The sequence below is a fragment of the Rhizophagus irregularis genome, chromosome 11 (genome assembly GCF_026210795.1).
Source record: "Rhizophagus irregularis chromosome 11, complete sequence".
Taxonomy (NCBI): Eukaryota; Fungi; Glomeromycota; class Glomeromycetes; order Glomerales; family Glomeraceae; genus Rhizophagus; species Rhizophagus irregularis.
The window spans coordinates 208455-223486 of NC_089439.1; the positions used below are offsets into that span (position 1 = coordinate 208455).

A 15032-nucleotide genomic window follows, 5' to 3' on the forward strand; every position below is an offset into this window, starting at 1 on the left:
AAAGGAATCTGAAAAAAAAATAAATACCAAAAAAATTCTGAAATAATTCGGTCCAAAAAAGAGTAAAAAAAATATGGTCTAAAAAAAAAAGATCAAAAAAAAAATTAATATAAAAAAAATCGGTCTAAAAGACCGAAAGTCCGAAACAATAGGATAATTTTTTCAGTTTGGGAAAAAAAAAATTAAACCTAAACGGGAAAAGAATGAGAAAAATCAAAATTTTCGGTATGAAAAAAGATGAAAATTTTAAAAAAGGAAATACAAAATAAAATTAAAAAATTCTGATTAAGATAAAAATTTCATTATTTAACTGAAATTGGATTAGTTGATTTCTGATTAAGATAAAATTTCATTATTTGACTGAAATTGGATTAGTTGATTGGAATGCACATGGTTTTTAACCATAAATAGATCAGGCGGGCGGAGGCATGTCACAGTTTTGGCGTAGGATTTCAAGTTACACAATTTAAACTATTTACTAAACGTTACGATTTTTTCATGTACTAAACGTTACGATTGTTTCATGTATTTTTTTAGTTATATAGATTACTTTTAAAAGTCTCAATAATTTGTAAAATTGAATATAGATCATTTAAATGGGCTTTGTTCGATTCAACTTCATCATTATCTATCTAAATTAGTTGATCAAGACAACCATAAAAGTTCTATCGGGCGAGTGGCGAACAGCAAATTATGAAACTGATAGAAACACTTGTTGTATAAATTAATAATTGATGTAACGTAAATTTAATAGTAATGGTGGTTAAAGGACCCGAGCAAGAGTTTGCGTAGAATGAACCAGAACCAAAAATTACGTCTTTTTTTGACAATGCCAGATGGCATTATGCTGAAGAGACTTGTAGAGCTAATGGGTAAGTGAGTACTGACCTCTTGTTACCTATTTATGGTATAAATTATTTGGTTAACGGAGTACACAAAAAGGGTCATTCATAATGTCAAGAAAATCGAACTTTTTGAATTTAATATAAATAAGAGTACTGACCACATTAATAAATCGTTATAAAATTAAACTTACCAAAGAAAACAATAAAAAATTACAATGAAAATGAACGGAACTATTCTTCATCTTTTTATCTTGAGTCTTTTGTCCTTCTTCGTCTTTAACACCTCCGCTGCTTGCGGTCCTACTTCCTGTACATGCGATGGTGGCCAACCGCAAGGCGAATACTGTGGCAGTAAATATAATTGAATGTCTTTGATGCTTGATTTTATTTTATTTTTTTTTTTTGTCTTATTTTGATTTTCTTTTCTCAGTTCAATTTAGTGATCTTAATTGCATAGCTAATCATGTTTATGAATGCAATCCAAAAGGTGGAGCATGTGATTTTGGCGTTCGCGATTCCTGTAATACCTGCGGTTGTTTGAAATGTCCTTGTTAATTACTATATATGTATTGCTTACTATATAATCATAAAATAATAACATTATTTTATTAGTTCTACGCATGTATATTTATTAACTACGTTATTAAGTATAATATTATGTTAAACATATTTGCAATTTTTTAACTATTAAATTATTATTATTCATTATTATTATTATTATTTTGACTTAATAATATAATAATAAATCATTTTATTTAAATTTAAATATATGTATAACCTGTGATTTGCTACCAAGAAGTAATAAATATTTTCAAATCGTAAAAAATATCTTATGGATCTTAAAAAGTAGTAATACGAATTTTTTTTAATCTATTAAATAATATTTGATGGCAAATTAAATACTTTATATGAAATTTTAAATAATTTATTAATTTACAGCAGAGATAAATATTTAAATAACTAAAATTTGAATATTTTTTAATGAATACTTAACTACTTTACAAGGGCAAAAGATTTAACTTTATTCTAAATTTACAATTTATCATTATTTCAAATGAATTTCGGCCTGTACTAAATTTACATACGTTTAGTTCCACCCGATATTTGTTTTTTTTTATAAATTATATTAATATAAATATGACTTCGGGAAAAGCCCCTATTTATATTAATATTAATTGCAGTTCAACTTTAGTTTTTAGTAGAAAATAACTTTTTTTATTCACTGTAACTATACGTTTCAATAAGATATTTTTTTCAAATTTAATTTTCAACGAAATCTTTTCTCTTCTCTTTATCTATTCTTTCTCTTCTCGCTTTTCACTTCTACTCAGTTTTCTCTTATCCCTTCCACTCGTTCTTTCTTATCTCCTTTCTCTTGTCCTTTTCCTTTCCCTTTTTCCTCGTCCTATCTATCCTTCTCTTATCCTTTTTGTGTGTCAACAAAATGTTGTTTCAAACCATTAACTGTTATTTTCTTTTTAGGCAGCGTTACATTTAAGAATATGCTATTATCATAAATATTTTCGGCATAAAAAGGCCGCAGCAATCATCACGTGGAATTTTTTGATTGGTTCTTTAGTTTTTTTTAGTAGTCGTTAGAGACTAGTAGGTAAATAAATATACAGTCTAACCTCGATATACCGATATTCGATATACCGATATACTATTAAAAACTTGATATACCGATAAAATTTTATTTTCCCACTATATGTGAGGACATATAAATATCGGTATAACTTTGATATAACGATATTTTCTAAAAATTTCATATATGTCCCGACATATCGTTATATAAAGGTTTGACTGTAAACAAGAATTTCTTGTTCTAAGAACTGAAATACCCAAAGGTTTTTAAATGACAATCTAGAATGGATTTTATGAATTATAAATGCTCTTCGGATTAGAGGAATTTTTTAGAATTTGGATTTGGGAGAGAGGTATTAAAATGCGTGAGGATTCACTGTTCAAGGTCGATTACGCTTTCAAGGAGATTCAGATTTTGGAAGGCTTCTTCCCTCGGTTTTTTTGGACTATTTGATTTCTGTATAACGTTCAGAACTGCCATTTTCATTTTTCATTGCTGAAACCTGTGATTTTATGACATCGCTTTCATCACGTTGTTATTTTAGTAACGTAACAATGCATTGTACGTTAATACGAAATTGCAATATATCTACAATACTGTGATTGCGTTGTTTGATACATTGTGACTATATCATAAATATGGCTTTTTTATATTAAAATTTTTTAAGTATTATTTTTTTCATTTCATAATATTGATGTTGAAAATGCGACTACAATGCTTATAATCGCATAGTAACGGTGATAATACTGTATTATACTGAAATAATCAATTGTTTTATGCGCATATTTATACTTAAGTATCAGCTATAATATTTCCTTATAGGCACTAATGGATTATATGAAATTATGTGTCACGTGATTAACGTGACTTTAACAGATCAGCCACGTTTTTTTTTTAAACTTTAACAAACCTTTTTCTTTTCTCATAGTCTCACCCTCACTTTCCCTTCCCCATCTTTTTCTCTCACCCTCTCTAATAAAATCTTTAACGGAACGTTTAGCAACATTTTGATATTTTTCTTTATTAGACAAAAATCATTGCATTATGCAATGAAAATTAAAAGTTTATAACGATTTTTTTTTAAAAAAAACAAGTATATTATAACTTAAATGACAAAATAACTTCGGTAAAAAAATGGATTGAGAAAAAGCTAGAGAATGAATATATTCGTTATTTTAAACATGATGAATTTAAAATCGATGAAGAAGAAATTGGTAGAGGAAGGGATATCAGGATTCTGGTAAGATCTTTTTTCTTTTTTTTCATCTTTATTTTTTTTAATGAATGATTCTAATGGTTCATTTTTTTCTTTCTTTAGATGGTTCTTTCAAGTTACTTTGGGAGACATTTGGTAAATTTTTTATTTATTTCTTTCATCTTTTAACAAATGGTTCCTAACAGTTCGTTTCTTTCTCTTTTTAGGCATTTCTTGCGGTAAGTTAAATTTTTTTTTCTTTCATTATTTTTTATTTGACAAAACGTTAACTGGTGGTTAACTAAAATTTTATTTTCTTGTTTCTTTCTTTTTTTTTTTAGACGATCAGGCCTTTGGACGCGTGAAATTTCTAACAGTTGGTTTCCTTATACTTTTTAAAATCTTTTGAATTAAATTTTTTTATTTATTTGATAAGACGTTAACTATCATTTCGTTTTCGTTTTCTTTCTTTATTTTTAGAAAGGTCAGGCCTTTGGACATGTGAAATTTTCAACGGTTGGGTTTTTTCCTTTTTAAGTTCTTTTTTTTCATTTTTACTTAATAAAATGTTTAACTAACGTTTCATCTTCTTTTTTCTTTTTTTTAAACAGTAATGTCTTTTCTTTTTTTAGGTTCTACATTTCAATACTTCTCTTTCAGATGTCTGGACCTTTTGACATGTGAGACTTCAGTGGGAACTATTTTTGACAGGAATTGTATTACTATTGGCATATAATGAATCAAAATGAAAATTTGACTTTGATTCTGGATACAGAAGAATGGACTCAAGAACTTAAAGTGCTCCCTCATCACAAAAAATTATTTTACTTGTTTTATAGGTTCTGTAAAGTTTTGAATAGCGGAATAGGGTATTGGAATCTTGAAATGATAAGTTTCATAATGAAATTTACCTTTTTCTTAGTATTGGAAACATCTTTATTTTTTGCTTTTTTTTTGTAGTTTGATTAGTACCTGGAGATTCGAGACAGTAAGTTTCTTTGCGAAACTTACTTTTTTTTGTTTTCTTTAATTAGAAATATTTTTAATATTTCTTTTATTTTTTTTTTAGATCTCAGCTTCTACAAAACTTCTTGTTATTGGACAGATTGTTTTTTGGATTCTTAAACATGTAGAATTTCAGTAGAAGGCTCCCTTTTTTTGGGATTATTTCGTTTTAAGGAAAGTTTCATTTTTTTGGACTTTTTCAAATTACTTTTAGCAAAACATGCCTATTAAATAATTTTATTTTCAGATACTTTTACACATTTTATATAAAGAATTATATTATCAATACTTAACAATGGATAATTTAATAGTTAGCTAGCGTAGTATGTAATATATAACATTGTTTGCTTTATTAAACATATATGCAAATAAAGTGTGTTTACAACGTTGTAAAAAATAAATTACTACTTTTTGACTATGTGTTTACAATAGTAAATAGGTACAGTGAAATCGTTTTTACGGTAAATTAAAAAAGCGTAGTGGCGATACATTTTCTCACTTTTGCAACGCATCGTCAATAACGACGGATGAATCACGTGATTTTTGGCGCAGTGTCAACGTTGAAAAAAGAAATTAAATAAAATCGTTTTTTACTGTAAAGTTCCGAATTATTTTTCGAAACTTATCTGGATTCTTGAAGCTTATTATTTCCTAAAACTAAAAAAAAAATTTCTAAAAGCTTTGAATTCATTTTTTTCAAACTTACAATATTTGGGATTTCCGGGTTTCAAGTTGAAGCCGATTTCTTAAAAAAGAAAAAAAAAAGGTCAGAAATGATTTCTTTAATAGTTTAGAATTCATTCTTTTGAAACTTACCGTTACCTGGGATAAAAAAAAATTTTTTAAATCATAACTTGGAACTGTTTCTCTACAAAGGAGGATTTGGTAAAATATACTCAGCTGAATGGTCTGTTCCTTTCTTTTAAAATTATTTCAATATTACGGTATGAAAATTCTTTTTATGCTTTTTTTTGTTCAAAAGAAAAGTAAATTGATAAGTAAAAGAGATGATAAAAAAATTAAGAATTTCCGGTTAAAGGAAAAAGTTTTTTTTAAAAAAAATTTCGGCCGTTGGCACGTTAAAAAAGGATAAAAATTAGTAATAAAAAAAAGAAAAAATCGAATCGTTTTTTAAACGTTTCTTTAATTATTAAGAAATCTATAGAGGGAAGATTTAGGGAGAGAAAGGATGAAGGATAAGGAATGCACAGGACGAGGGAAGGGAAAGTACGAAGGAAAGGGCGTAGACTAATTTAATATAAATAGCGAAAGGTTTTAAAATAAACTTTAACCGAAATTTATTGTAATAAACCATAAAATTCCACATGGCCAAATTTATATACATTTCAAATACTAGGCCAGTTCATAATTGTTCGATCGGCTTTTTTTGGTCGGGTTACACTAATCTCATGATCAAAGTTCAATTTTGAGATTGATTGATAAACTATTAAGCTATGGTTTTGTTTATTTTTTGTCAGCATTTTTGTCTACTCGACTAATTTTTGGTGGTGCATATTTGATCTTTCTACAAACAAAATTTATTGGTCACAAATTTTAGTGTAACTGACCAAATATCAATTATGAATTGGCCTACTGAGAATTGCAAAATATATAAATTGAAATACATACAAATGTAACAGTCATAATTTTGCTAGATTTTTTGCATATATCCAATATATTCATAATAAATATTTTATTAGTAGTATTTAGTATATAATAGAAATATTCCAAAAATATGTTATTTATATACTTTATATTACAAAAATATTCGTTAAATCATTAGTAATTTAAAAGCTATTCTGTCTATATGTCATTGATATTACAAAAGTATTACATAAAATATGTTAAATATATAAATGCCATCTATTAGTGATATGTTTAACATATTTTATGAAAATCAAAGATTCAGAAAAGCCGGTACTCCCTCAGGATAATTATCAACATTCTGAGGTTCTACCAAATTATGTCGAAAAGTTGGTCTCATGCCATCTATCATTACTATTACGAATTTGCCTTAGTACAAAATAAAAAAGTTGTACATATTCAATCTACATCTACATAAAAGCAATTTAGCAAAATACTAATGATTTTTTTTTTAAAAAAATTTTATTAATATTCTTTGAGGGTACTATGGGGTGAGTGCTGGGAAAAGGGACCAAAATCGATAAAAATTTTTTTTTTTAAAAAATAACAAATGTTCTGGATCAGATGATATTTTATTTATAAACTTTTTTTTGAAAAAAATTTCAATTTGGTCTCTTTTTCCAGCGCTAGATCTTATAATTTCAATGTGAGCTATAATATTATAAATAATTTAACTACTCCAAAAATTATTTCTTAATTTATCAGTATCATTAAATAAACCTTGGGTACTATCGTCAAATGGATATTAACTTTGTTTGCTATAGCCCTATAAAAAATTTTTGTCCAATAAATATTCGGAATGGGGTCAATTTTCCGTACACTCGCACGCTATTATACAATATTTGTTACAATTTAATACAAGATGCGGAGATTGAGAATTTTTAACCACATAAAAAACGTACAATATCATGATGAATGTCCAATAAATGTCAAGTAAATGTTCGGAACGGGTTCGATTTTCCGAACAAAAAACCGAACAGTGTTTGGACAATATTTTTAATAGGGTAGTAAGAATTAATCTACAAAAGGTATTACAATTTTTTTCGTTATTAATAATTGATTCATCCCGCAAAATTGCTTCTTTCTCATCAATAATGACGTCTAGATTTTGTCCCAATATTCTTCTAATTCTGCGATTTTGATGCGATGAAGATTTTTAATCCGAACAATTATTAAATCCCATTCTACTGGAGCAACCGATTCCATGTCTTCTCTAAGATAACATGCTCGACGATGATACCGTTTGTATTGTGATAAGCTTTCTTTTCCGGTTACTTCACGGCATACGATACGAATTGAACAAGAATTTGATAAAGACCTGAGAAAATTGACTCCAAGAGAAGAAAAATTATGAAAAGTTTTTCTTAGTTCAATTAATTGATAGAAATTTGCTAACACACAGGCTGCGACATAGGTGCATCTACGGTCACATTCATTAGTGAACTAAAGTTACTATATGACTTAGTAATAATAATTAACAAATGTTCTTTTTATTTAAAATTTACCATTGGGATTAAGTCCTAATTAAAGTCCTAGTTTGAGTCCTTACAGTCCGGTCATATGCTAGGACCTGTAAGTCTTAAGACTTTAACCGGACTGTAACGTACGGACTTTCCATTATCTATTTCTCTTAGTAATAAATAAAATAAATTTATAAGCTTTTTAGCGAAATTTAAATATAAATCTTTTTTAATATAATGGATTGTTTCATCGGAAAGTGTCTCTAATCTTAATTTTTCTAATAAAATTCAAGAGAATACTATTACAACAATACATATTTAATTTCCTTCTAAAATAAAGTGGAGAATATTAATTTCTTTGTGGACTTTACCTGTGGCATTAGTGATTAGCCCAAAGATATTAAAATTATGCTCAATTAAATCTATAAATGTTAGTTATCAAGGTGAAAAACCTTATTAAAAAGACGAAAAATTTTCTGAATAGATTTTTTTTTAAGAAAAATTGTAATCTGATCTTGTTATATATTTTAAATGTTACAACTTTTTCAATTTTACTAGAATTATAATAAAAATAGACTTTAACATTGACATATATATAAATTAATCAACCTATTATATGTTGGCATTAATATTTCGGTAATTATTATTTTTATTTATTTATTTTATGTGAAGTCTTCCATTATGAAAATGATCGATCACGTGCGTTTTATCCCTCACGTGACGTTATCCAATGAAATCGCAAATCGGAGTTTTATCTTTCTTTTCGCTCCGGACTTACAACGGTTTTCTTTCCTAGTAACTATTTTAATCTATAAGTTTTGTAATATACAATAAAATAAGATATAGCTAACAGATTTTTAATGGCAACATAGCCTGCCATATAAGTAAATAGTGCCGACAAAAGCATATGTTATGAAGGAGCTGAGGACTTCGCAATTCCGAGATCCTGCTTCTATTTGTGAAGATTTTGACAATCGTCTTGTAAATCATTTTGTACAAGAATTCGAAAGTAAATTTAACAAAGTCATTTCATCTAATACACGTGCTATCCGTCGTTTAAGAACGGCATGTGAAGATGCAAAACGTTGAAAGTGTGAAGAGTCTTCACGATTGTCATTTGACACCATTAATATTTTGTCAGAGAAATACACAAGAAGGTAATAGGGAGATTCCTATCTTTTATTTGTCAATCACATATCCCTATAAAAATGAAATGTGTTAAATTCATTTTATATTTGTGTTCATGTGTAAAAAACATCTAAAAAAGCAACAAAATGGTACTTTTTTTAGACATTTATTGTACATGAGCAACAAATTTAACACATTTCATTTTTAAGGGGTACATTCTTTGTTTTTTTGTTATGTCAAATATGTGCTAGTCCGAAATTATTAGCGGAAAGCAACTTTTTATTAGTTAAACTATACTTTCATTATTTGTAAATATCGGGTTTCGTAATGAATTATTTATAATCAATTAATTTCACATTATCATCAAAAGTTTCAGCTATAATTAACATATACATGTGAAAAGCAATGAAAGGGACGTGATGTATCATTGAATTTATTGGTCTTTTTGCAAAATGAAGGAAATCTGCCGGAGAAACTAAAAATGAGTAAGTTTAATTTTAGCCCGAGAAACATTTAACCAAAAGTAGACTGTTCCGATGATTTCTCTTTCTATGATAAAGGACTTTTTGTTGATCGAGCTGAGCTTTACGAAATCAAAAAAGAAAATTGTTTTTAAAATTTTCAAGATGGTCATTTGGTTAACGGAGTACACAAAAAGGGTCATTCATAATGTCAAGAAAATCGAACTTTCTGAATTTAATATAAATAAGATTACTGACCATATTAATAAATCGTTATAAATTAAACTCGTCAAAGAAAACAATAAAAAATTACAATGAAAATGAACGGAACTATTCTTCCTCTTTTTATTACCTTGAGTCTTTTGTCCTTCTTCGTCTTTAACACCTCCGCTAGTTGCGATTATAGTACTAAATGTACATGCGATGGTGGCAGACCGCAAGGCCAATACTGTGGCAGTAAATAATAATTGAATTGTCTTCAATGCTTGATTTCATTTTTTTTTTTTTGTCTTATTTTGATTTTCTTTTCTTAGTTGACTTTGTTGATCCTAATTGCAAATGGGATTTTGTCTATGAATGCAATCCACAAGGAAAATCATGCTCATATGGCTTTCGCCAATCTTGCTGGGACTGCGGTTGTTTGAAATGTCCTTGTTAATTACTGTATGTATTGCTTATATATTCATAAAATAATAACATTATTTTATTAGTTCTACGCATGTATATTTTATTAACTAAGTTATTAAGTACTATAGTATTATGCTTGACTTAAACATACTATTTGCAATTTTTTAACTATTAAATTATTATTATTATTATTATATTATAAAAATTTTGACTTAATAGTATAATAATAAATCATTTATTTAAATTTAAATATATATATACTTTGTGATTTGCTACCAAGCAGTTACTCAATCGCATCAATTTTGAATCGATCACAAGTAATATATTTTCAAATCGTAAAAAAATAATCATATGGATCCTAAAATAGTAATACGAATTGAAAATTAGTCGAAAAAATTAATTCAATTAATCTATTAAATAATATTTGATGGCAAATTAACTACTTTATAGGAACTTTTATATGAAATTTAAATAATTTAAATTTGCATATTCTTTTTAATGAACACTTATTAATTTACAGAGATAAATATTTAAATAACTTAAATTTGCATATTTTTTAATGAATACTTAACTACTTTACAAGGACAAAAATTTAAACTTTATACTAAATTTACTATTTGAAATGAATTTCGGCCAGTACTAAATTTACATACGTATACGTATAGTTCCACCCGACATTTGTTTTTTTTATAAATTATATTAAGATACGTATGACTTCGGGTGGAAAAGCCCCTATTTACAGTATATAATAATAACTGCAGTTCAACTTTTTTACTAAAAAATAAACTTTTTAAACTTTTTTTATTCGGGTAAGAAAAGATACTTTTTTAAATTCTTATTTTTAACGAAATCTTTTCCCTTCTCTTTATCCATTCTTTCACTTCTCGCTTTTCACTTCTACTCGGTTTTCCCTTCTCCCTTCCACTTTTCTCCTTTCTCTTGTCCTTTTCCTTTCCCCTTTTCTTCATCCTATCTATCCTTCTCTTATTCTTTTTGTGTGTCAACAAAATGTCATTTCAAATCATAAACTGTTAATGGTATTTCAATAGTTTAAATAAGTGTATTTTTCCTTTAATGTTTCGTTTTATTTCTCTTTTTTTAGATGATTTATTGGGTATCAGAAGTATATGGTGAAGGCCTTATTCTACGTGGATTTTGATTATTTACTCAACGAAACATTTATTAATGTTACTGATTGACTCTTTTTTTATGCGACTTTTCTTCAGGTCATAACGTGAGGACAATTAATTTTTTTTAATTTTTTTTTTACTCCAGGCAATTTTTTTTCAAAACTAATATTTTATAATTTGTTTTTTATTTATAGGAAACCAGTTCAGAACTTTAAACCATGTATCCTTTTTTCAAAGTTTTAAAAAATTATTTTATGAACCAGCTCAAAATTGGATTTTAAAGCTTAGGAAGTATTGGGTCTTTGAACGCCAGATCTTGGTAAATTTTTTTCTTTTGAATCATTTCTTTTAACGAAATGATCAACTTTTGTTTAATTGTTTTTAATTTTTTTTTAACAAAACATTGCTAACGTTTTGTCTTTTAGATGAATCATGCGTAATAAAGAAGATAAATCACTCCAAGAATATCACAAAGCCTAACAAAACCAACTGATTGAGCCAAAAGTGTCAAAAACGCGTAGGATTTTTGTGGATCAGTCATATTTTTTTAATTTGTTTCTTTCAACAAATGCTTTTTTTTTTAGAAAGGTCTAGACATATGAGATTTCTACACGAATGGTCAAAACAATTCAAATGTGGTATGTTGCATTGTTGCTATTTGCATAGATTGATAGAAATCGGTCTATTTTTTTTTAATTTATTCTTTTTTTTTATTGAAATTGATTACTAACGTTAATGGTTTCATTGTTTCTTTTTTTATAGACGGCTGGAGAACGTGTGGGATTTCTGATGGGGAATGCTGGGAAGTCTCTTTGAACACGGATTTTGGCAAGTGAAAAATAAGGTTTTTTCTTTACTTTTTTAACGAACTTTATTAACAGTTTGTTTTTCTCTCTTTTTAGGTAGTAGTATCCTTAAAAATATTGAATTCAAAGTATGACTTGGCAATGGTCAGACATTGGACGCGTGATATCTTGGTGAAGTATTGACCTCTTTTTAGTTATTTTTAATGTTTTTAATGTTTTTAACAAAACGTTTGTTAACATTATGTACTTTTTTTTTAGGTGACTCTTTCGGATCTTTTTTGAATTTTGACTTTAGTTGTATAACCAAGTTATATCACTGTCCTCTAACATAAGGTAATAAAAGTGTCATATGGTACAGTAACTAGTAAGAATAAACAAAATTTAACGTGAAAGACATAATCAATGCATGTTTTGAAATACAATTAAGTTACAAATGAAAGACTAGCAAAAAGTCTTCTATTAATTTAGTGATGAAATATTGAGGGTAGTCACAATTTAGATAAATATAATTCACGTGCGAAATATGTATTTCTTTCTATTTATTTCCTAAAACTTCACAATTTCAAAATGAACAATTCACTAAATATTTAATAATATTTTACTATTTATTTACGAATTCGAAAACACAATTTTACAATTTAGATAAGATTTCAATAATACATTTTTACAATTTCGATCAAATCAGCTGACGATCGCCTTAATGTGCAGTAACGACTTCGATATTAAATTATAACTTCATGAGACTAAATCGTAACCAAATCTTGATTAAAAGTTTCATGATAAATTTTTGATATGGTCAGTATTTGGTTTCGATTTAAAAGTTTCTGTAAGTATGATAATGATAGTTTTTAAACGCCAGATTTTCAGTTTATCAAAATTGTTATTTGATTAACGCAATGTATTACATGTGAAAAGCAATGAAAGCGACGTGATGTATCATTGAATTTATTGGTCTTTTTGCAAAATGAAGAAATCTGCCGGAGAAACTAAAAATGAGTAAGTTTAATTTTAGCCCGAGAAACATTTAACTAAAAGTAGACTGTTCCGATGGTTTCTCCCTTCTATGATAAAGGACTTTTTGTTGATCAAATTTTCAGTCATTTGGTTAACGGAGTACACAAAATGGGTCATTCATAATGCCAAGAAAATCAAACTTTCTGAATTTAATATAAATAAGAGTACTGACCACATTAATAAATCGTTATAAAAATTAAACTTGCCAATGAAAATGAACGGAACTATTCATCATCTTTTTATCTTGAGTCTTTTGTCCTTCTTCGTCTTTAACACCTCCGCTAATTGCGATTATAATACTAATTGTACATGCGATGGTGGCAGACCGCAAGGTCAATACTGTGGCGGTAAATAATAATTGAATTGTCTTCAATGCTTGAATTCATTTTTTTTTTGTCTTATTTTGATTTTTTTTCTTAGTTGTCTTTTATGGTCTTGGTTCTGATTGCATATATGATCATATCTATGAATGCAATCCACAAGGTGAACCATGTGATTATGGTTCTCGCCAATCCTGCACTGATTGCGGTTGTTTGAAATGTCCTTGTTAATTACTGTATATATAATCATAAAATAATAACATTATTTTATTAGCTGTTAGTTCTACGCATGTATATTTTATTAACTATGTTATTAAGTATAGTATTTTGTTTGACTTTTAAAAACATATTTGCAATTTTTTAACTATTAAATTATTATTATTATTATTTTATTCTAATTATTATGATAAATTTTTTAACATCGGGAAAAAAGTCTTATGTATCACATGATACACGTGATATTATAAAATAATTATTTTTAACTTAGCAACTATTTGTTTTGCAATGAACACTTTTGGACTTGTCCAAAATCAATAGACATTCTAAAGACCATATTCAAAAAACACGAATCTATTTACCGTTCTACAAATATCAACAATATGGACAAGAACAAAATCAACGTGGATAACGTAAACTTTAATATTTCAATATTCACTAGTTTCGACTCCCCTATCTCCTCAATTCTTGATGCCCCAGATTTACATTGTCTCCTAATCAATTTGATCCCTAATAGCATTCTACAACCTTTTAAAGATGCTAAATTCCACAAAAAGTTAATTAAGAAAGTACTTTTATCATTTTTATTCGATCTTCATCACGATATTTACGAGATATTATGGAAAGCCCGCAATCTTAAGTGGAAAGATCACAAAAAAATTAATAACATCAACAAAAAATCCTTTTTAAAACGACCAAAACAACAACGCAAACGGCAAAGAAAGGACCATAACAACACGTCTTTGAATAATGGTATCCATACAGATATATTGAACATGGGGTATAATAACCCGTTTATGACTTCTCTGCGTAACCTGGATAATTCCACATTTTGGATTTATCTAACTAGCTCCAATTTTCGCCATAATTTACCATGGATTAATTCTTTATCAATTAACTTCCTAGATTCCATTAGTTTTGATCATAATTTGTTTTATTACAATATATAAACTCTTCGCTCTATCTGTATACTATATTTTAAAGTTAGACATGACCGTATTTTTCCCTTTAATTTTTTATAGGTAGCTAGTTTCTCGGTGGTTTCTTTTACATACTTCCATTTGATTAATTAGCGTAGCTCTACTTTATCAAATAGTGCTGATCAAAAAGTGTGGTCTCGTAGGGGATGAAGAACAAAGTTCTATACACACGGTTTAAGTTTTTTCTTTGAAATTCTTTCTTCTTTTATTTGTAATAGTCTGGGTTCTACCACTCTTTTAGTAATAAAATAAATAAATAAATAAATAAACTATTTGTTTTGCAGTTCTTGTCATTATTATAAAAATAAACTATTTTTAACTTTTTTTAAACTTCGTTTTTTCACTTCTCTTCCTTTTCATAGATTATAGGAATCCGGTGTCCGATTTTTGGATTAGTTGTAGATAAGGATGGTCACTGGTCCTAGAAGACCGCGGTCCTACACTCCAAAAAGACGGACCATATAGTATTAGAACCGCGTCCTGGGCTAATTCTGGCCGGATACATAGTGTCGGCCGGAATTACTAAATACGTCAATCACGTGATCCTGGATAAATAGATTAGCCACCGGGCAAAAATTTTTTTAGAAATACCCAAAGGTTTTTAAATGACAATCTA

The 15032-nt window shown here is 27.6% G+C and overlaps 4 protein-coding genes across 4 annotated transcripts; 3 read left to right on the forward strand and 1 right to left on the reverse strand.

The window, feature by feature from the left end:
- Positions 1-1017: 1017 nt before the first annotated feature.
- Positions 1018-1688, forward strand: OCT59_002616 (uncharacterized protein). Its single transcript, XM_025316921.2, has 2 exons — positions 1018-1196; positions 1276-1688. Exons 1-2 carry the CDS (start codon positions 1061-1063, stop codon positions 1398-1400), a joined length of 261 nt encoding a protein of 86 aa, XP_025179432.1. The 5' UTR covers positions 1018-1060; the 3' UTR covers positions 1401-1688.
- Positions 1689-4360: 2672 nt separating this feature from the next.
- On the forward strand, positions 4361-4769 carry OCT59_002617 (uncharacterized protein; the record flags this gene model as incomplete). The annotated part of the gene is made up of 3 exons (XM_066145032.1): positions 4361-4494; positions 4586-4613; positions 4695-4769. 3 exons carry the CDS (start codon positions 4361-4363, stop codon positions 4767-4769), a joined length of 237 nt encoding a protein of 78 aa, XP_065995790.1.
- A 2606-nt stretch (positions 4770-7375) lies between these two features.
- On the reverse strand, positions 7376-7782 carry OCT59_002618 (uncharacterized protein; the record flags this gene model as incomplete). The annotated part of the gene is made up of 2 exons (XM_066145033.1): positions 7376-7717; positions 7780-7782. The coding sequence occupies 2 exons, from the start codon at positions 7780-7782 to the stop codon at positions 7376-7378; spliced, it is 345 nt and encodes a 114-aa protein (XP_065995791.1).
- Positions 7783-9637: 1855 nt separating this feature from the next.
- On the forward strand, positions 9638-9981 carry OCT59_002619 (uncharacterized protein; the record flags this gene model as incomplete). Its single annotated transcript, XM_066145034.1, has 2 exons — positions 9638-9779; positions 9857-9981. The coding sequence occupies 2 exons, from the start codon at positions 9638-9640 to the stop codon at positions 9979-9981; spliced, it is 267 nt and encodes an 88-aa protein (XP_065995792.1).
- Between the last annotated feature and the right edge of the window lie 5051 nt (positions 9982-15032).

What these genes read in the sequence shown, in the direction of transcription:
- OCT59_002616 (XM_025316921.2), top strand. Translation starts at nt 1,061, where the DNA reads ATGAAAATGAACGGAACTATTCTTCATCTTTTTATCTTGAGTCTTTTG. An exon ending in GCAAGGCGAATACTGTGGCA is followed by an intron (nt 1,197 to 1,275) that starts GTAAATATAATT and finishes TTCTTTTCTCAG; the next exon opens with TTCAATTTAGTGATCTTAAT.